The sequence below is a fragment of the Chelonia mydas genome, chromosome 5 (genome assembly GCF_015237465.2).
Source record: "Chelonia mydas isolate rCheMyd1 chromosome 5, rCheMyd1.pri.v2, whole genome shotgun sequence".
In the NCBI taxonomy this organism is placed as follows: Eukaryota; Metazoa; Chordata; order Testudines; family Cheloniidae; genus Chelonia; species Chelonia mydas.
Window position 1 is genome coordinate 59,949,126 of NC_051245.2, and position 21,642 is coordinate 59,970,767.

General features: G+C 45.3%; 1 protein-coding gene across 4 annotated transcripts; it reads left to right on the forward strand.

The window, feature by feature from the left end:
• Positions 1–12,400: 12,400 nt before the first annotated feature.
• On the forward strand, positions 12,401–20,191 carry RFESD (Rieske Fe-S domain containing). Of its 4 annotated transcripts, none has more exons than XM_043547700.1 (4): positions 12,401–12,464; positions 15,488–15,668; positions 15,768–15,802; positions 16,586–20,191. In XM_043547700.1, the coding sequence occupies exons 2-4, from the start codon at positions 15,491–15,493 to the stop codon at positions 16,853–16,855; spliced, it is 483 nt and encodes a 160-aa protein (XP_043403635.1). In that variant the 5' UTR covers positions 12,401–12,464; positions 15,488–15,490; the 3' UTR covers positions 16,856–20,191. The 4 variants fall into 4 exon arrangements, with proteins under 4 accessions (XP_043403635.1, XP_043403634.1, XP_043403633.1 ...); XM_043547699.1 differs by lacking the exon at positions 12,401–12,464 and adding an exon at positions 12,527–12,766; XM_043547698.1 differs by lacking the exon at positions 12,401–12,464 and adding an exon at positions 12,529–14,391.
• Positions 20,192–21,642: the final 1,451 nt, after the last annotated feature.

Genomic DNA, 21,642 nt, shown 5'->3' on the forward strand with positions numbered 1-21,642 from the left:
GGGAGCAAGAATTTGAAGAGGGGGTCTTCTAGTTCTCAGGACAGTGCTCTAACCACTGAACTATGGGATATTCTGATGTGGGGATGCCACATGTATAACTAAAGGCCACCAGGCAGTCACCCCTTCTGACCCACCACTGCACCTCCTGCTCCAGCCATTTTATGTGGAGGCAGGCGTCTGACTCATTCTCACAAAAAACTACTTAGGAACCTAAGCCACCTGACTGCAGGAGACAGGTTTCCATTCATGGATCGCTAAGGAGAGATAGGCACCTTCCTGCAACCTGGATGTAGGTGTCTATCTCTGTGAGGGGAGGGGTTGACCCAATCAAGGTCCAGATACCCCAAAGGAAGAAGAGGAGGTTTAAACTCTAAAAATAACCATTTAAGCTAAATGATTGCATACTGTATTATTGTACTATAAACGTGTATCAGGTAAGTCTTTTGTGAAACTTACAATGTTCTGAATGTGATGTCATTATGAAATATTTATACAGACTGTGGTTGTAAATGTATGCATTTGTGTATATAGAAAACTGTGCTCATAATCAGTACTATACCTCACAGCAAGGCAGTGAGCTGTCAAGCCGGGAGGGGCACCACCAAAACCAGTTGTTTACATAAAACCAGCTTCAAATAACTATCTGTTGTCCAACCCAGCAGAAAACAACAATGAACCATTACAGGTAATGGAAATACACTGAGACAAACTTGACATTGAACAGAACATCCCAGCTCTGAAGCCAAGAGGGAATTTCCCCACTCTGAATAACCAAAGGTAACCATAGACTGTGGGCATGTCTACACTACAAAGTTAAGTTGATGTAAGGTAGCTTACACTGACCTAAATATGCAGGTGTACACACTGCAGTGCTCCTCCACCGCTTTAATGCGCCTGCTAAACTGACCTAATAAAACTCCCTGGACAAGAGGCATTAAGCATATCGCAACGTCCTTAGAGCGATGCAGTGTCAGTGTAGATGCTACGTGGCTTATGTGGCCATAAGGGACCTCCAGGAGGTGTCCTACAATGCTCACCATGACCACGCTGGTTGCCACTTTGAACTCTGCTGCCCTGCAGCCAGGTACACAGGTGAATGCCCCTTCCCCTTTAAAGCCCCGAGAAGTTTTGAAAATACTCTTCCTGTTTGCTCGACCTGGAGAGCAATTGCCCAGCTGAATATGCTGCCTCCACTCAGCAAACTCGCTCCTGCCTGGAGTACTCGAGAGGTGGTGAATCTCCTGGATCTGTGGGAAGAGGAGACTGTGCAGTTACAACTCTGCTTCAGCCACAGGAACTTTGATGTCTATGGCCAGGTTGCTCAGGGTATGGTGGAGAAGGGCTATGACAGGGACATGCTGTAGTACTGCATAAAAATCAAGGAGCTGAGGCAGGTGTACCAGAAGGCAAGGGAGGCAAATGGCCACTTTGGTACAGAGCTGCAGACACACCACTTCTACAGGAAGCTGCACTCCATCTTTGGCAGTGACGCCATCTCCACTGCTAAGAGCCCCTTGGATACTTCGGGAAGGCTGGAGTCACTGGCAACCAGAGTGAATCCAGAGGACAACATGCTGGGCAAAGAAGTGGAGGAAGAGAAGGATGGGGGACAGGAAACAGGGTGATCTGGTGCATAGGCACCGACTCTGTGGGTGCTCTGGGGCTGGAGCACCCATGGGGAAAAATTAGGGGGTACTCTGCACCCACCGGCAGCCAAGCTCCCCCCCCCATGCCCCACCTCTTCCACCTCCTCCCCTGAGCGTGCTGCATCCCCGCTCATCTGCCTCCATCCCAGCGCTTCCTGCCCTGCCACTTGGAGGGAGGGGGAGAAGCGGGAACATGATGCACTCAGGGAAGGAGGTGGGGAAGAGGCGGTGATTTGGGGAAGGAGTCGGAATAGGGGCAGGGAGGGGACGGAGTTGGGGCAAGGACTTTGGGGAAGGGGTTGGAATGGGGGAAGGGCAGGGGTGTGAGGGGGCAGGGCAAGGGTGGAATTGGGGCAGGGCCGTGCGGGAGGGGGATCGAGTACGCACCGGTGGGAGCATAAGTCGGCGCGTATGATCTGGTGGTGTGGTGAGCCAGGAACGCTTTTTGACTCCTGGAAAATCTAGCCATTCCTAGCCGTCCAGCACTGGCAAGCCTGATGCATGGGTGGGAACCTCTGGTAAGTACTCATTCTGTTTCAATAATGCAGGGACCATCTGCTCATGTACTACTTTTTTAATCAGGCTACAAGAAGTAGTGAATAACCAGTGCAGGAACAGTTTCTATCTGCTTCTCATTCCCCTCTACAGCTTGAGAGAGGGGACCCTGCAGAAAAGTTTGTTTATGCACACTGAGATGTCCCGGGAATCCTCCATAGAGATCTCGAGGGAACTTTCTTGGGGGTGATCTCCAATCCTCTGCTGAAGTTTTCCTGGGAGGGCTGCCTTGTTTCTTCCCCCATGGTATGAAACTTTGCCATGCCACGCAGTGATTAGTTCAGCAGGGACCATAGCAGCACACAGGGCAGCAGCATACAGTCCTGGTCTGAAGCCACATGCATGCAGGAGCTGGACCATTGCAGCCTTGGTTAACCTCAGGAGTGAGATAGCAGCTGCAGTCACCCCAGCCTGTGAAAAATGGTGCCAGTATTCAGTGCAGTAGCCCTATGCTCTGGTACTGATACCCTCATGGCTACCCCACACCTTTGTCCTAACTCACCCCCTCCTCCCGGGCCATACTCACCATGGCTGGGACTACCACCTTGCTGTGTGGGTGCCAACGGAAAGTGAAAAAGATGTGTTTGTTACTCATTTGGGTCAAGGGTGTAAGTGCACTGACAATAACACCTCTGTTATTGTTTCTTTAGTAGCTGCAGATGTGCCTTTGACTGTCTCCCACACAACAGCAGAGCACCTCACCCAGCTAAGGAAAAGAAATTGGAGAAGTAAGGAAGAAATGTTTAAGGAGGTGCTGCAGGCATCTGGTGCTTCGAATTGTGAGCAGAGAGCACGGAGGGAGGCAATCAGTGACAGATTGTGGAGGGATAGTCAGGATAGGAAACAGGCAGGAACAGAGGAAAACACTGCTCAGGGAGCAAACAGACATGTTGCGGTTTCTGATTGAACTTCAGTCTGAACACATCTGTGCCCCCCTCCCTCTGCAGCCCATACAGAACTGCTTTCCTGCACTTTCCTGCAACAGCCCCCTCCCCTATTCCTCCTTTCCTCTGGGGCCTCAGCAGCACAGTGAGAGCTGGACATACACCCAGCTCTGAGAGCCTGACTGGCAAATGTGCTTGGCAATTTCCTTTTCCTTCCCCTTTAAAGATACTTTTCCCTGTGTGTGTGCAATTTATGTTACCAATACATAAATAGGTTTGCATGGGTATGGAATAAAACTGAATTTATGGAAAGTGAACAAATCTTTATTATCATCCAGCATATGGTGACTACTGCTGACATTCAGAGACAATACCAATAGGTGCATTTGCAGTGTTATATTAGCACATGCCAGGGGGTTAAAGGGTCTCCAGCTTGCTTGGCCCCTGTCATTGGCAGTCAAGCCTGGGCAGGGAGCAGGCCACCTCCCAGCCATGCTCTCTCAGGCAGAAGCGGCTCTGTCCCACTCCCCACCCAGCTATCAGAGAGAGCAGCTGAATGTGACAGAGGGAGGTGCAGGGTAATGTGGAACGGGGAGAGCACAGCGGCCCTGGGCTGGCCGCAGGGCGGGGTGGAGGAGGCACTGGGCAGAGGAGACACCTAGGGAGGTCGTGTCCTCCCCTTTAGATTGTACCCCCCAAGTATGGGGAGGCACGAGTCATCTATGCCAATGGCCCATTCTTAAAATGCTCCTTCAAAGCCTCCCTAATCCAAATAGCTCCCCATTGAGCCCCTTTTACAGCCCTGGTATCTGATAGCCGCTCCACCTCCATGCTCCACCTCTGAGGAAACTTCTCCTCCTTTGATTCATATATATTATGAAGGACACAGTAGGCAGCTATAACCATGGGGATATTTTTCTCACTGAGGTCTAACCTGCAGAGGAGACAGCACCAGCGCCTCTTTAAGTGGCCAAAGGCACATTCTACAGTCATTCTGTGCCTGCTGAGCTTGTTGCTGAAGCGCTCCTTGCTGCTGTCTTGGTGGCCAGCGTACAACCACAAGAGCCACCGGAGCAAGGGGTAGGCAGGTTCTCCCAGGATTACTATTGGCATTTCCATATACCCAATGGTAATCCTCTGTTCTGGAAAGAAAGTCCCTGCGTGCAGCTTCGTCATGTTCATCAAGTACCTTCCTTGATTAGCCTGCATTGATATCAGTGAAATTACCCTGGTGATTCATTAGCATTTGCAGGCCATAGAAAAGTAGCCCTTTCTGTTTGTTGGATCATATTAAAGAAGTTCTGTATTAAAATCACAAATGAGTTTGATTCCCCATAGTTTAAATTCCAGGGTATTACTAAATAAGAGGTCTCTTGGTTTTTGCTCTCTTGTTTTTACTGTTTCTCTCCCTCTCTGTATGAAACTTGCAAGCTGCTAATTGTGTTAGTACATTCTAAGACAGAGTCTGTTCTCAAAGCAATACTTTGTAACAACAACTACTCACACAGAGAGAGACTCAAAGCAATACTCTGTAACAACAGAAACAGCACCGAGAGACTCCCCGCCCTTTTGTTGTATTCATCTCGCTTTGTTAACAATTGTGATTAAAATAGAGATAGAGGATGTATGTGGATGGATGCTTGGTGTGGATAATAACTGAATGATCAGGGAGGTGCCAGCCTAAGAATCCAGTGTCCATCGGCCAAAGAAGTCGTCAAGTGGAAACAACCAGAGGACCCTCGGAGGGCAGACTGGAATCCACCCAACAGCCTCAAGGATAGGAGAACCGAAGAACAAGATAACATCTGGCAGCACGGAGCCGTCAGGAATGTGCTATATGCTGATTGATTCAGCAACAGCATGATGAAGCAATTCCCATAGACTGGCATAGGAATAAATTCCTATAAAAATGGACTCTAGAAAGTGAGAATTTTGAGGTCTGATTCTGCAAACCAACTTCCAGGAGCATCAGATGAGCATCTGACAAGGCCCTGCTCCCTCCTCATGTCCAGGCCACCTGGCCAGTGGCTTGGCACGAGCAACTCTAAGGCTGGTAACTACGAGAACAACCTTGCAGAACCTATGTGTGTGTATGAATGAATGTGTGAATAAATATGAAACTAAATGGAATGTTATAGCTATAACTAACTGCTTACTATGATTCTTTCTGTATTCACAATAAATGTGGCATTTTGCCTTTCTCCCTTTAATAAGATCCTGCTGGTTTTTATTTTATTGGTATAACATGTTGATGTACTCCATCTCAAGGTAGTCTGGAGCCAAAATGGGGATATGTGTGCCATCTATCACCCCACCCAATTAGGGAATCCATTGCTGCAAAACCATCCATTATTTCATGCACATTGCCCAGAGTCACAGTCCTTTGTATCAGGAGGCAATTAAAGGCCCTGCACACTTGCATCACTACAACCCCCAGGTGGATTTCCCCACTCCAAACTGATTCTCAACTGATTGGTAGCAGTCTGGCATTGCCAGCTTCCTCACAGCAATCACCACTTGCTTTTCCACTGTTAGCGCAGCTCCCATTTTGGAGTCCCTGCGCTGGAGGGTTGGGGCAAGCTCTGCACACAGTTTCAGGAAGGTGGCTTTGTGCATCCGAAAGTTCTGCAGCCACTGCTCGTCATCCCAGACCTGCATAACAATGTGATCACACCACTCAGTGCTTGTTTCTCAAGCCCAGGACTGATGGTCCACCAGGTGCAGCTGCTCTGTGAATGCTAACATCAATCTTGAATTGTTTCTGTCCATGACACAAAACAGGGCAGATACCATGGCATCATCAGAGTTGCAGCGCATGAAATACTACAGGATCAGGCATGTTGTGTTCATAACGCTCATCACAATACTGGAGAGCAGTGCAGGATCCATGCTTTCTGACAGAGGTGGTAGGCAGGCAGTTTACAGGGACTGTTGAAAAGCAGCATAAAATGTACTAGGAAGGCCATGAAATGATGGGATGCAGAAAGCTGCATCATCGGACACTGAACCTGCACCATGAGGCATTGCAAACCCATCCCAGAATGCCCTGTGGCAGATGGTGGCCAGTTGCACAGTGAGATAGCTATCCACAGTGCACTGCTCTTTGTGTTGATGCAAGAGCTGTTCATGTGGACATGCTCCACCGACACAAGAAGCATAGTTTGGACATGCACCAGTGGTTTAAATACAGCAGTGGCTGTACATCATCGTAATTTAAGTTGACGTAACTCTGTAGTGTAGACAGGCTGTGAGAGAGAGAAAAGAAGGAAAAAGCCTGTTAAAAGCAGGCTTGGAACAGAAGTTTTTTATCCAGAACTTGAGGGACAGTTTTGACTCTTGAGGTGGGAGGCTGTTCATGAATACTGGATCCTTCCTTTAGCTAGGAATACTCTGGAAAACTGTTTTAAGGCAATAGAAAACGTAACAACATAAGAACAGCCATACTGGGTCAGGTGAATGTGCCATCTAGCCCCATATCCTGTCTTTTGACAGTGGCCTGTACCGGATGCGTCAGAGGGAATGAACAGAACAGGGCAATTTCGAGTGATTCATTCCATTGTCCAATCCCAGCTTCTGGCAGTCAAAGGTTTAGGGACACTTGAAGCATGGACTTGTGTCCCCTGACTATCTTGGCTAACAGTCTTTGATGGACCTATCCCCCATGAATTTATCTAGCTCTTTTTTTAATCCAATTATACTTTTGCCTTCACAACATCCCATAGCAACAAGTTCCACAGCTTGACTATGCATTATGTAAAGAAGTACTTCCTTTTGTTTGTTTTAAACCTGCTATTAATTTCATTGGGTGACCACTGGTTCTTATGCTATATGAAGGGGTAAATAACACTTCCTGATTCACTTTCTCCATATCACTCATAATTTTATAGACCTCTATCATATTCCCCCTTAGTCCTCTCTTTTCTAAGCTTTCAGCAGCTTCAGTCTTTTTAATCTCTCCTTGTAGGGGTATTCCATACCCGTAATAATTTTCATTGCTCTTTTCTGCACCTTTTCTAATTCTAATATATCTTTTCTGAGATGAGGTGACCAGAACTGCATGCAGCATTCAAGGTGTGGGCATACCATGGATTTATATACTACCATTATAATATTTTCTTTTTTATTATCTATTTCTTTTTTTTATCTATTCCTTTCTTAATGGTTCCTAACATTTTGTTAGCTTTCTTGACTGCCGCTGCACAGAGTGCATGCTTTCGGAGAAATATCCACAATCACTGCAAGATCTCTTTCTTGAGTGGTAACAGCTAATTTAGACCCTATCACTTTGTATGGATAGTTGGGATTATGTTTTCCAACATATATTACTTTGCACTTATCAACATTGAATTTAATCTGCCATTTTATTTCACCATCACCCACTTTGTGAGATCCTTTTGTAACTCTTCACAGTCAGCTTTGGACTTAACTATCTTGAGTAATTTTGTATCATCCACAAACTTTTTACCTCACCATTTAACCGCTTTTTCAGAGCTTCTACATCCATAGTGGCTAGGATGGTGTTTTCTGGAAGATCATCAAAGGATTGTAGTTTCCTCAGGAGGTCAGTGATGTCTCGAAGATAGCTGGGAGTGCTGGTAGCATAGGGCCTGAGGAGAGAGTCTACATAGCCAGACAATCCTGCTGTCAGGGTGCCAATGCCTGAGATGTTGGTGCATCCAGGATTCCCAGATTTATGGATTTTGGGTAGGAGATAGAATACCCCTGGTCGGGGCTCTAGGGGTGTATCAGTGTAGATTTGTTCCTGTGCTTCTTCAGGGAGTTTCTTGAGCAGATGGTGTAGTTTCTTTTGCTAATCCTCAGTGGGGTCAGAGGGTAATTGCCTGTAGAATGTGGTGTCAGAGGGTTGTCAAGCAGCCTCTCGTTCATATTCTGACCTATTCATGATGACTACGTCACCTCCTTTGTCAGCCTTTTTTATTATGATGTCAGAGTTGTTTCTGAGACTGTGGATGGCGTTGTGTTCTGCACGGCTGAGGTTATGGGGCAAGTGATGCTGCTTTTCCACAATTTCAGCCCGTATACATCGGTGGAAGCACTCTATGTAAAAGTGCAGTCTGTTGTTTCGACCTTCAGGAGGAGTTCCCTACACCAACATTCCACACAAAGATGGACTACAAGCCATCAGGAACAGTATCCCTGATAATGTCATGGCAAACCTGATGGCTGAACTTTGTGACTTTGTCCTCACCCACAGCTATTTCAGATTTGGGGACAATTTATACCTTCAAGTCAGCGGAACTGCTATGGGTACCCGCATGGCCCCACAGTATGCCAACATTTTTATGGCTGACTTAGAACAACGCTTCCTCAGCTCTTGTCTCCTAACGCCCCTACTCTACTTGCGCTACATTGATGACATCTTCATCATCTGGACCCATGGGAAGGAGGCCCTTGAGGAATTCCACCAGGATTTCAACAATTTCCACCCCACCATCAACCTCAGTCTGGACCAGTCCACACAAGAGATCCACTTCCTAGACACTACAGTGCTAATAAGCGATGGCCACGTAAACACCACCCTATACCAGAAACCTACTGACCGCTATACTTACCTACATGCCTCCAGCTTCCATCCAGGACACATCACACAATCCATTGTCTACAGCCAAGCTCTAAGATACAACCGCATTTGCTCCAATCCCTCAGACAGAGACAAACACCTACAGGATCTCTATCAAGTGTTCTTAAAACTACAATACCCACCTGGTGAAGTGAAGAAACAGATTGATAGAGGCAGAAGGGTACCCAGAAGTCATCTGCTACAAGACAGGCCCAACAAAGAAAGTAACAGAACGCCACTAGTCGTCACCTACAGCCCCCAACTAAAACCTCTTCAGCACATCATCAAGCATATTCAACCTATCCTGAAGGATGATACCTCACTCTCACAGATCCTGGGAGACAGGCCAGTCCTCGCTTACAGACAGTCCCCCAAACTGAAGCAAATACTCACCAGCAACTACACACCACACAACAAAAACACTAACCCAGGAACCAAACCCTGCAACAAATCCCGCTGCCAACTCTGTCCGCATATCTATTCCAGGGACACCATCATAGGACCTAACCACATCAGCCACATCATCAAGGGCTCATTCACCTGCACATCTACCAATGTGATATATGCCATCATGTGCTAGCAATGCCCCTCTGCCATGTACATTGGCCAAACCGGACAGTGTCTATGCAAAAGAATAAATGGACACAAATCTGACATCAGGAATTATAACATTTAAAAACCAGTAGGAGAACACTTCAATCTCCCTGGTCACTCAATAACAGACTTAAAAGTGGCCATTCTTCAACAAAAACACTTAAAAAACAGACTCCAACGTGAAACTACAGAACTGGAATTAATTTGCAAACTGGACACCATGAAATTAAGCCTGAATAAAGACTGGGAGTGGATGGGTCATCACAAAAAGTAATTTTGCCACACTAATTGCCCCCTACTGTTACTCACACCTTCTTGTCAACTGTTTGAAATGGGCCACCCTCATTACCACTACAAAAGTGATTTTTCCTCCCTTGGTGTTCTACTGTTAATTGAATTCTCTCATTAGACTGACCCTCCACTTGGTAAGGCAACTCCCATCTTCTCATGTACTGTATATATATACCTGCTACTGTATTTTCCACTCCATGCATCTGATGAAGTGGGTTCTAGCCCATGAAAGCTTATGCCCAAATAAATTTGGTAGTCTCTAAGGTGCCACAAGGACTCCTCATTGTTTTTGCTGATACAGAGTAACATGGCTACCCCTCTGAAAATTGTACAGGTTAGCTTTCCCTCACTATTTCATCTTTGAATCTGTGTTTTTTTCTCTTAAATAAACTTTTTATTTTCTTCCAAAGCAGATCTCTGGTTTTCAAACGGTGTGGACTGTGTGTGCCAAAGTAAGTGATATCTATGGGGCTGGTTTCATGCTTTCAGGTGTGACAAACCAGGGGGGAATGGTCCGAATGTGTGGTAATGAAGAATTACAATGAATTTGGGGTAGGTTTACCATACGTCGATCGGGGTGTTCCTGGACATTGCCTCTTTTTTTACCGTTCACCCTCAGTCCCAGCAGATTTTCCAAACAACAGGCAATGTCCGGGGGTTTTGCAGAACAATCATTGCAGCTCAGAAAGAGCCCTGATTGGTCCGCTTCCCGACTGGTCCCTCCCTGCATCCACAGCTGATTGGTCCATTCCCCTGCAGCCACAGCTCCTGGATCCCACCTATCCAGGCCCTGGCTCCTAGCCCTGGGGAGGGGGTCCCACAGGGAGGCACTGACTGATGGCTGGCACTGTGTCCTGGGCTTGAACCAGCCGCCCTTCCACCGGAAGAGACACAGCCCCCCACCTCCAGTGAGTACTCCCGCCACAGATACCCGCTCCAGTACCCCCCAAATACTCCTCCCAGTACACACATACCCCTCCAGCATCCCCAAGTATCCCCAAGTATACACCCCCCAGCACCTCCCAAATACCCCCTCCAGCTCCTCCAACTGTATGTCCCCTCTAACTCCCCTGCCCCTCTGGCAGTGTCCTCTTTTTGTGAACCTGAAATATAGTAACCCTAATTTGGGGAGACTCAGGACTGAAAGTCCTCTTGGTGTCACCCTGCAGAGGGTAACAAGACTGGTGAGAGCCTGAGTGTGCTTGTGGGCTGGCTATTGGTGTCAAGAAATTGAACCACAACTGCACAGCGTGAAGACCCCCAAAGTTACAGGGCAGGCAATAAGAGAACCCCTTAACAGTCCGGGTAGTCCCCAAAATGTGTCAAGAGTGGCTTAGCACATACACCTGTCATTGGCATCTCTGACTGGCTAGTTTAGGTGTCTCCCTGTCTAACTTTTGTGGATAGCATTCTACAGCACCTATCTCTCCATTTCATCTTATAGGGATCCTAGGCACCTAACTCAGGCTTTGTGGATTGTGGTTTTGTTCCTGTGATTTTCTATGTGCCTAAAAGTTAAGCACCACAATGCTCAGTGATGCGTTATCTGAATCCCTTTATAGATCTGGGCCTATGTCCTTTAAGATTTTAGAATTAGTAGATCTCATCTTCTAATTTTTATTCATAGATTGGAAGAGGAAAATAAGCTTTCCTATTTTTTTCAGCTCCAAATTAGTTTCTTAACTTTGAATGAACTAGTCACTCAAGTGAATAAATTGAAATGAAAAAAAATTCTCTGCATCTGCAGAAGAGGCCATTGCTATCAAAAGTTGGTTTAGTACTTCAGCAGACTCCGGTTCCAGGTACTTAGCCCGTGACTTCCATCATTTAGGGGTTTGACTTTCTTTAAAATTTCAGGAGCAAATAGATCCTACTTCATATTATGTTTTTATTTAATTTAGATTATGTCAATAGATTATAATAAGTTTATGCGTTCACATAGGTTGTCAATTATATATTTAATTTTAAATAGGCTTATTTTGGAAAAAAAATAACCTGTATTCAATTTAAATTTAAAAAAATAATCTTTTATTTAAAAAGTCCTCGATTTTTATCCACATTGGTAACAAATGGGTTTGGGAGAGTTTTTCACTTTATTATTGTAGCTGCATGTGAATCCAGTCATCATCATCAGCTATGAAAGTTTCAAGTCTAAAGCTGAATTTCTAGGCTGTTAGCACTAGGTGGCTTTGTCCCTCTTTCTTAAAGTAACATGTTCCAAGGGCCTTGATGCTGCAAATAGTGATGCACGGGACGTGCTTTATACAGGTGAATAGTCCCAAGGACTGAAACTTGTCACCACTGACTTCAGTCGCCCTATGTGGTGAGAGACCAATGTACCTACAGAACCCAAGAGATGCACCACCTGTACTGTCCGCAACAGTGAATTCCAATGAAATGATGTGATATTTAGAAGACAGCGGGGGCCGGGGGAAGGGGGGGGGCGGTACCAACCCAGCCCCTTAGGACAGGTCTGTCACTGCTGAAAGTAAGGGATGGGCTCACATGTCTGCTACCGGCTGAACAGACATGGATAATGGCGCTTCCCCACGGGCTTCTGGATGGCAGAAGTCTCCCCCTCTGAATTTCTGCTCTTTCATCCCAAACGTTTTGCGAGCGAGCAGCGGCAGCAAGGGCTGCGCGTACCGTGCTTCCCCGCCCCACTAGCCAGATGCGACCCTCACATCTCCCTGCCTTGCCAGTCCCCACAGCTTTCAACGCGCAGTACTGAGCCTCCCCGCTAGGGGGCAATGGAGACTAGCTCCATCGCCGGGATTCCCGCGAGTCACGCAGGATATGCGCTCGTCACGTGGCGCTCAGGGCTCCAATAGCCTGGTAGGTCTCTGGTCACGTGTTACTTCGTGGCCCCTCTGTGGTGGAAGCGTGTCTCGCCGCTGCCGGACCCTTACATGGGTGCGTAAGGCCGGTTCTAGGGGCGGAGAACGCTTGGCGCGTGTTCTGTTATGCGACCTATCAGAGTCTGAGCGGTCGCGGTGCTTGCCGGGAGTTATAGTCTGTGCTCGAGCGCGGCGGTTGCCGGAAGTTGTAGTCTCCCGAGGCGGTGGGCCCTGAGGCTGGCTGCGGCGGCGCAGTGATGCCTCGCGGCCCGGCTGTGCGTGACGCACATTGGAAGAGGGGCTGTCTGCAGGGTAGTGACGGCTGGGCTCCAGAGCGCGCTGAGGCGGCGCTGCCGTCGTGATCAGTCAGCGCCCTAGGTTGTGCGCGTGATTCCCCACTCCTCCGCCCGGTCCAGACTGTCCGCTCTGTCAGCTGCGGGGCTCGCGCCAGGCGCGAACACCAACGGCTGTTGAATGTGGGGCTCGTGAGCCCCGTCGCGGCTGCGAACCGTGGGCCGAGCCCGGCCGGAGAACTGACGGAGCGGGCTCTCCCCGGGTGCTTCCGCTTCGCGCGAGGCCCCAGTTGTACCGGCACCGTTGTGTCCCCTCCGCCGGCCAGACCCAGAGAGCTCCCGCCCGCGCCTAGCCCTTGAGCCTGCTGCTCGCACCGAGCATGGGGGCCCGGGCGATGGCGCTCCCTGTTCTGTGCTCAGGCGGTGGGAGCCGGGGTGGGGTTGGGGCCACGCTCCCCTCGGCTTGGCAGGGCTGAGCGGCAGGAGATGCTGCATGGAAACTTGAGGGCGCGGGCCTGCCCCGAGGAGCGGCCAGAAAACTAGAGCGCCCACAGCGGCTGGTGGAGGGGGAAGCTGGTTCGGCCACTCCTCTTTCCGTAGCACTTCAGTGGCGGGGCGGTTAACTGGTAGCTGAGTGTTTTGAGGAGAGAGCTGCTGCTCCTGGCGGGGGCTAGGAAGCGCTCTAGCCAGGCACAGAGAGGATGAGGAGGAAGGATACCAGAGGAAGGCTGGAGTGGAGTTTTCATTAGGTTTCTGTCATGCGACGTGGAATCCCCCCTCTGCTGCTCCCAGTGGGCAAGGAGCCTGCCTCCTCCCATCTGTCAGAGCCAGAATATCCACTTCCAGCCAGTTCTTCCCATGCTCACCACCAGCTCCCAGCTGAGAGTCGCCATTAGTGGGCTGAAAAAAGGGTCTAATTATAGTTTGCCCTTGGCAAGAAGCCCTTGGCTCTCTCCCTCAGTGCTAGAAACCCTTCGTCGGCCACAGTGCTTCTTAACAGACTTATAGTCAGATTCAAATGGTCAGTCTCAAGGGCTTTCTCTGGAGGACCTGCCGTTTTTTGGGACAGTTTTGGTCCTGCAGTTAATTGTAAGCACATATGCTAGTATTTACATATCAGCCTGATTGTGCCTCAAAGTGACATTTAATGTTTAAATGTTCGCACTTGCCCCAGCTATTAAATGTGGGTGCCAAAACATGCCAGCAAAATCAGAGGTTGAGCTGAAGCCTTTTTAAGTCTGAGTCAAACTTGGGTGCATGCCTACATTTAGGCAACCAAATACATGTGGCCTGATTGTCAGAGGTGTTGAGCAGCTAAAACTCCCATCAATCTTGGTGGGAGTTTTGGGTGCTGATCATCATGCAGAATCAGGTCACTTATATTTAGGCACCTTCGTGAGGATGAGAGTGCCTAATTGTAGGCACTGTATTTGAAAATTTTGGCCTCTGTGACTTGCTGAAGGTTACATACTGAATCAGTGATATTAGAGATCAGGAGTTTACAGTTCAGTCTTCAGAATATTTTGTACTATGCTTATTTACAAAGCAAGCTGTGAAAGAAGTGAGTAATTCTCAGGATAATGTATTCCTGTGACTAATAATTACGATAAAATCTTAGCTAGAAATAGAAACATGGCATGAGCTGAAACAGAAATGGATGGGGCTGCCTGAAGGAGCCGTACTGCTATTTGATTTATGCATGATCAGCTTTTACGTAGCCTGGAAAGTACCATGGTGTTTACACCAGCCTGCAGGGGCTGTGACATGCATATTTGATTTAGAATTATTTGTTTGCCATGCGTGAATTAACATAGGAATGTTATAAAAAACTTCTAAATGCTGTTTTAAATGAGTGTGACTCCACGATGCCTTCTGGAGAAAGCAGCTATGAGATAATTATAAGGAGTAAAGAAGCAAACAACTCTCATCTTCTGTTAGCAGCCCAGCCACAGCCTTCCTCTTTTCAGTTCTTGCAAAGTTCACTTCAGCCATGCTGTGTCCCACACAAAGCCTGCCTTTTTTTGCTGTTCAGACCAGTTCCACTGTCTTTGAGAAAGCCTTTTTCAGTAAAGAAGCACTTATCAGAGCTGATACATAGAGGAGGCCTGGATGTGATGGAGCTATAGAGGGAATTCGTGCTGCTCTCATTACTTTGCAACTTCATTTCTTCATCCATTCTTCATCTCTGTCATGCTCTAGTATGGATCTAAGGTACTGATGTGACTTGATGTGTTGCTGAGGAGCTACATTGCTTTTATCCCATTTAGAGCTTGATTGTGTCCCACTTTGGTTACTCCCCTCTACCCTCCCTTGTGCCCATTCTTCTCTGTACATACAAAGACTTTTTTTTAACTTTGTTTTTCTTTTGCATGTAAACTTTAACGCTTTTATTTTTTTAAATCCGTGTATATCCCCAACCTGGACATGATCTAAAAAGTAGTTTTAGCACATTTGTTTTTGTTTATATGGAGTTTTTTTGGAGATTGGCATAAATGAATGAAAAGAGGTTTAGAATCTAAGTCTTATTTTGCCCCAACTGAAGTGTTGCTGTTACCCAAGCCCTCAGTCTAGTAATGAACTTTAATTAATAGGTACCATGACATTTGTTCTTTTATCTAACAGACTGGCAATACGTTGTTATGAAGCAGGGATGTTTTATTAATATAATAGATATATTTTCACCAAAACTTTTGCTTATGATATTTTGGTTAAATATATGAATGACTTGGTATCCAAAGTGTCCTTGTTTAGAAACCCTAAACTTTAATTGTTTTATAAAGTGGCTTTTCACTATTTTTAACTGAAGGACATGGATTTGCACAGCTCAGTTGAAACACCTGATAAAGTGAAGGCTGATGCTCCTGTATATGCTGGTAAGGAAGAAGACATAAAACAGTCCAAAAGAATAACAGCTAGCGTCCATGACAGAGAAGTTGTCGTTTTCTACCATGAAGGGAAATTTTATGCCATGGACCGTTACTGTTACCGTAAGATTGTTTGCACTCATCATCTTGGTGTTTATGTAACAATTTTAAAGTAAGCTAGTGTGAGTGTTGACTCTGATTCCATATTCCACTATGTTTCAGATGCAGGAGGTCCTTTACATCTTGGAGAGATAGAGGTATGTAACATTCTAAAAATAACACACACAATTATTCAGAATCTTTTTACATTTTAATACCAATTTTATATTATTCTCTCACTTTGGGCTAAATAATGTTCTTAGTAACACTGCAGTAATTCTACTGGAATCAGTGGGGTTACTTTGGATTTACACTGGTATAGCTGAAAGCAAAATTTGGCCCCCTCTCTCGATAATGGACCACTATCTTTAACAGTCCTTAATTTTTCAATGTCCACAATGCTCTCAACTCCCTGCTGGCTTGAGGGACAGGAGGCCAAGTTCAGGTACTTTTGAGACACATAGTTTAATAATCATTTATTATTAGGCACTTACTAGAGACACTTACTTTATAAAACACTGACAGCATGCTTTGTGTTTGCACATCATAGAGAGATGTGGTGTATGTCAAAATGTGAGTAAGTAAAAGCATCTCCAGTCACACTGTTGAAAATAAAAAATGGCTATTATCTTTATTATCTGGAGTCTGAAAGAATCCTTGTCATCTATACACACACATCCCATTATGATAGAGTATTGCTAGTTAGGGGCATTATGGGTTTTCCTCTGAATCTTCTGACATTGGTCACTGTTGCAAACAGGCTATGTAATCTGGATCAGTAATCTGATTTGGTATTCCAGCTGCTAATTTTAAAAACAGAACCTGGTGTTCCTGCCATGGCAGTACAGGGCATTAAAACTAGTCCACAAAGCTGTGTGTTGGTCTAGAGATATTTCATAGAGAAGAGTAAGATTTGTGGGTTGTCCTAATTTTTTCCCCAGGATATCAATGGACAGCCCTGCATTATTTGCCCTTGGCATAAGTATAAAATTACTTTGGCAACAGGAGAAGGATTATATCAAGCAGTAAACCCCACAGAACCATCAGCAACACCAAAATGGCGATCAAAAGGAATAAAGCAAAGAACTCACACGGTTACTGTAGACAATGGAAGTGTTTATGTGACTCCTTCTGATTTATCTATCAGCTGTGACTCTGATTACTATGCTGATAAGTACAAAAAGACTGGAAGTTCTGATATGAAAAAATAATGCATATCCTGAACTTCAAAATCAGTGGCCATAATGCAAAATATCAGTGTGTGTGTGTGTACAAGGCATCATCAGTATATCAGGATGATATGCAGATTTTTTCTAGATGTTAATATAATGAAATACCAGTGTTAATCTTATTGCTATTAAAGCATTAAGTAATGTAGAAATGAGTAAGATCATAAACAAAAGTTCAAGACTCTCTTTAGAATGAGTTAGCATTGTGCCAGTGCAGTTTTATATTTGTCTTTAATAAAATACAAGTTTAATGTATGTACATTAGACTAGTTTGTAATATTTGAAGTGTTAAATCTTCCATTGCTATAGTTTAAATCTTTTAACCTTTAGGAGGAGGATTATTATACTATTGCATTTAATTAGTTTATAAAAACATCTTGAAATGTTACGGTAAATATCCGTTGAAGGATAGAATTTTTTGTATACATTAAATAGTTTAGAACTATATTAATTTCAATGTAATTGGGAGATTTTTAAAAAAAATATTATATTTGCAGGTCAGGAGAAAAACCTATTATTTTATCTTCTTAACACATAGGACCAGAGTTTCATAAAGTGATGTACAAAGCATTTGTGTGTTGTAATGTGCTTTTGCATGGTTACTTTTGTGTGTGCAATTACCCCAGTTCTGTTCTAAATAAGTACTTATGTTTCCTTCATCATGGTAGTGGCTGAGCACATTCCAATAATCAGTTAACCAACATGACACATGTGAGTTCTCTGTCATCCTTTCCTCTCGAGGAAAATTGGATGTGTAGTGTAGAATTTTGGTTTTGGACTACTTTAAAAATGTAAACACTTATCAGAGGTTGTCATAAATATAAAGGGAAGGGTAACCACCTTTCTGTATACAGTGCTATAAAATCCCTCCTGGCCAGAGGCAAAACCCTTTCACCTGTAAAGGGTTAAGAAGCTGAGGTAACCTCGCTGGCACCTGACCCAAAATGACCAATGAGGGGACAAGATACTTTCAAATCTGGAGAGGATGGAACAAAGGGTTCTGTCTGTGTGATGCTTTTGCCAGGAACAGATCAGAAATGCAAGCCTTCCAACTCCTGTTAAATTAGTAAGTAATCTAGCTAGAAAATGTGTTAAATTTTCTTTTGTTTAATGGCTGGTAAAATAAGCTGCGCTGGAGGGAAGTACATTCCTGCCTTTGTGTCTTTTTGTAACTTAAGGTTTTGCCTAGAGGGATTCTCTGTATTTTGAATCTGATTACCCTGTAAGGTATTTACTATCCTGATTTTACAAAGGTGATTCTTTTACGTTTTCTTTAATTAAAATTCTTCTTTTAAGAACCTGATGGATTTTTCATTGTTCTTAAGATCCAAGGGTTTGGGTCTGTGTTCACCTGTGCCAATTGGTGAGGATTATTATCAAGCCTTCCCCAGGAAAGGGGGTGTAGGGCTTGCGGGGATATTTTGTGGGAAGACGTCTCCAAGTGGTCTCTTTCCCTGTTCTTTGTTTAAAACGCTTGGTGGTGGCAGCATACTGTTCAAGGACAAGGCAAAGTTTGTACCTTGGGGAAGTTTTTAACCTAAGCTGGTAAGAATAAGCTTAGGAGGTCTTTCATGCAGGTCCCCACATCTGTACCCTAGAGTTCAGAGTGGGGAAGGAACCTTGACAGAAGGTATCTTGGATAAGGCAGTTCAAAGAAGCGTGTACCTAGAACTTGGAGCAGAAAGTGGCAAAGTTTGTGATAGAGGCACTGAGGCAGTTCATTCCACAGTCTCAGACTAGTCCCCGAGAAAGCTGTGCCTCTTGGACAGATGAGCTTTGCTCATATGGTAGAAAGCCCCATTGTGCCTGAGGATCAGAGTTGTCAAGCACAGTACTTATCCCAGAACTTTAGGAGATCTTTCAGATACTATGGGATCAGGCCATTCAAGACCTTGAACTTGATTCAATATTCTGGGTGAAGTCAATGTAGAGAGTGGAGCACAAGGCTGATGTGCATATGGTAGCCAATGTTGTTGAGATGTGCTGCAACATTTGGTACTAGTGGAGTTTCCTAAGCATTGAAGGCTTCAGGCCCAGGTATATTGCATTATGGTGGTCCAGATAGGAGCTGGCAAAGGTGTGAATAACTGAGGGCAGGTCATTGTCTGTCTGCCAGGATGATATGGAATCTCATAGGCAACTGGAGCTGGTAGAAAGCATAACTCATGTTTTGTGTTATGCAAAAGCTTAGCATCATTGAGGAATCCAGGAACATTCATAAACTACAGAGTGACTTCATCAATTAGGAGCATATACCTTCAGTCAGAGGAAGGTATTTGCCTCATTCCTGTAAATTCTTCATAGTGCTTTTCTTTGCCCACCAACATATTCTTTTTCTTGCTCAGCGTCTGCTTCAACCAACTATTCTTCATCCAGGTGCTGATCTAATCAGAGAACTGGGCCATCTTTGTTTTAAGTGGTATAGTTGAATCTGTTGAAGGATGGTGTGACACTACACCGCATATTTTTCATAAGCTATTGTTATAATATTATAGCATTTTTGCAAGATAAGGCATGTGAAATATTGTTGGAAAAGTTACAATTTACTGAATCTGATTATCCTATTTGTATGCATGTATCATTTTTGTATCTAAAGTTAGGAATATTGACTCCATTGAATACATCTGTACTACAAAAGTATTTGCACCTGGGGAATGCCCACCAGACAGAATGCAACCAGTCTGGCTGGCTAGCTGGGGACCAGTCCATGGACCATTAGGGAGAACAATAGGTCTTTGAAGATACTAATCTCCCACCTTCCTCAGAAGCTTTCCTGGGATGCTACAAACAACCTCTGACTCATGGCTGCTTTGACACTGCAGGGTCATGTGATTGTCACCTAGTACTAGACTCCATGGTAGAATACCAGTATTTTTCCATGGAGGGTGGTGGTGGTGGTGGGAACCACACTGGAAAACAAAGGATTCCTGCCATATGTAAAATCTATTTAAGGCTGGGGAGGATTAATCAGCATTCATTCTTCATTGAATCCCCACCCATGATGAGTGCAGGAAAAGACAAAGGGGGGTGGGGAGAAGGACTGAGCCCAGGCTGGAAAGATGTCTGGCCTGTGAGAGTAATGCCTGGAGTTTCAAGCTGCAAGCAAGAGCAGCTTGCCTTCAAGAACCTCTGCAATCTGCCCAAAACAATATTTAGGGTGAGAAACTACTACTTGTAACCAGTTTCTTTTTTTGATATCTCGAGCTTATATTGTGTTTTTTCTTTTATTTGCTTGGTAATCTGCTTTGATCTGTTTGCGATCCCTTAGGTTTTAAGTGATATCTTTTGTAGTTAATAAACTTTTTGTTTTCTCTGAAACCAGTTTGTGGAACTTATAACTGGGGGGGGGGGGAAAGCTGTGCACATCTTCCTCCATATTGAGGAAGGGGAGTGAATTTCATGAGCTTATGCTACTGTACAGTTCTCTGTACAGTGCAAGACAGTATAATTTTGGGTTTACACTCCAGGGGGGATGTGCACTTGAGTGCTGGGCATTTCTTTAGTGAAGCCTTCCCATGCAGAGCTGATTTCAGTGTCTCCCGTCTTTCTGAAGCTGGGTGTGTCCCTACCTGGGTGTATGCTGAAGGAGGCTTGAGGGCCTGGCTCAGCAGGACAGTGTAAGGGGAAACAGGTGGGTACCTCAGTATATCAGTGGGGGGTAACCCATCAGATGGGTAGATCTGTTTATACAAAAGTAGAGCTGTGTGTGTACATCATGTATTTGCATGGACTAAGGAGTAATGGGGTGTGTTTAAATGCTAGATTAAGGTGAAAAGAAAAGGAGTACTTGTGGCACCTTAGAGACTAACCAATTTATTTGAGCATGAGCTTTCGTGAGCTACAGCTCACTTAATCGGATGCATACTGTGGAAACTGCAGAAGACATTATATACACAGAGACCATGAAACAATACCTCCTCCCACCCCACTCTCCTGCTGGTAATAGCTTATCTAAAGTGATCATCAAGTTGGGCCATTTCCAGCACAAATCCAGGTTTTCTCACCCTCCGCCCCCTCCCCCCACAAACTCACTCTCCTGCTGGTAATAGCCCATCCAAAGTGACCACTCTCTTCACAATGTGTATGATAATCAAGGTGGGCCATTTCCAGCACAAATCCAGGTTCTCTCACCCCCTCACCCCCCTCCAAAAACCACACACACAAACTCACTCTCCTGCTGGTAATAGCCTGTCCAAAGTGACCACTCTCCTTACAACGTGCATGAAAATCAAGGTGGGCCATCCAGCACAAATCCAGGTTTTCTCACCCCCCCACCCCCATACACACACAAACTCACTCTCCTGCTGGTAATAGCTCATTCAAACTGACCACTCTCCCCACAATGTGCATGACAATCAAGGTGGGCCATTTCCAGCATAAATCCAAGTTTAACCAGAACGTCTGGGGAGGGGGTAGGAAAAAACAAGGGGAAATAGGCTACCTTGCATAATGACTTAGCCACTCCCAGTCTCTATTTAAGCCTAAATTAATAGTATCCAATTTGCAAATGAATTCCAATTCAGCAGTTTCTCGCTGGAGTCTGGATTTGAAGTTTTTTTGTTGTAAGATAGCGACCTTCATGTCTGTGATTGCGTGACCAGAGAGATTGAAGTGTTCTCCGACTGGTTTATGAATGTTTTAATTCTTGACATCTGATTTGTGTCCATTTATTCTTTTACGTAGAGACTGTCCAGTTTGACCAATGTACATGGCAGAGGGGCATTGCTGGCACATGATGGCATATATCACATTGGTGGATGTGCAGGTGA

What these genes read in the sequence shown, in the direction of transcription:
- RFESD (XM_043547698.1), top strand. An exon ending in CATGGACCGTTACTGTTACC is followed by an intron (nt 15,669 to 15,767) that starts GTAAGATTGTTT and finishes ACTATGTTTCAG; the next exon opens with ATGCAGGAGGTCCTTTACAT. An exon ending in TACATCTTGGAGAGATAGAG is followed by an intron (nt 15,803 to 16,585) that starts GTATGTAACATT and finishes TTTTTTCCCCAG; the next exon opens with GATATCAATGGACAGCCCTG.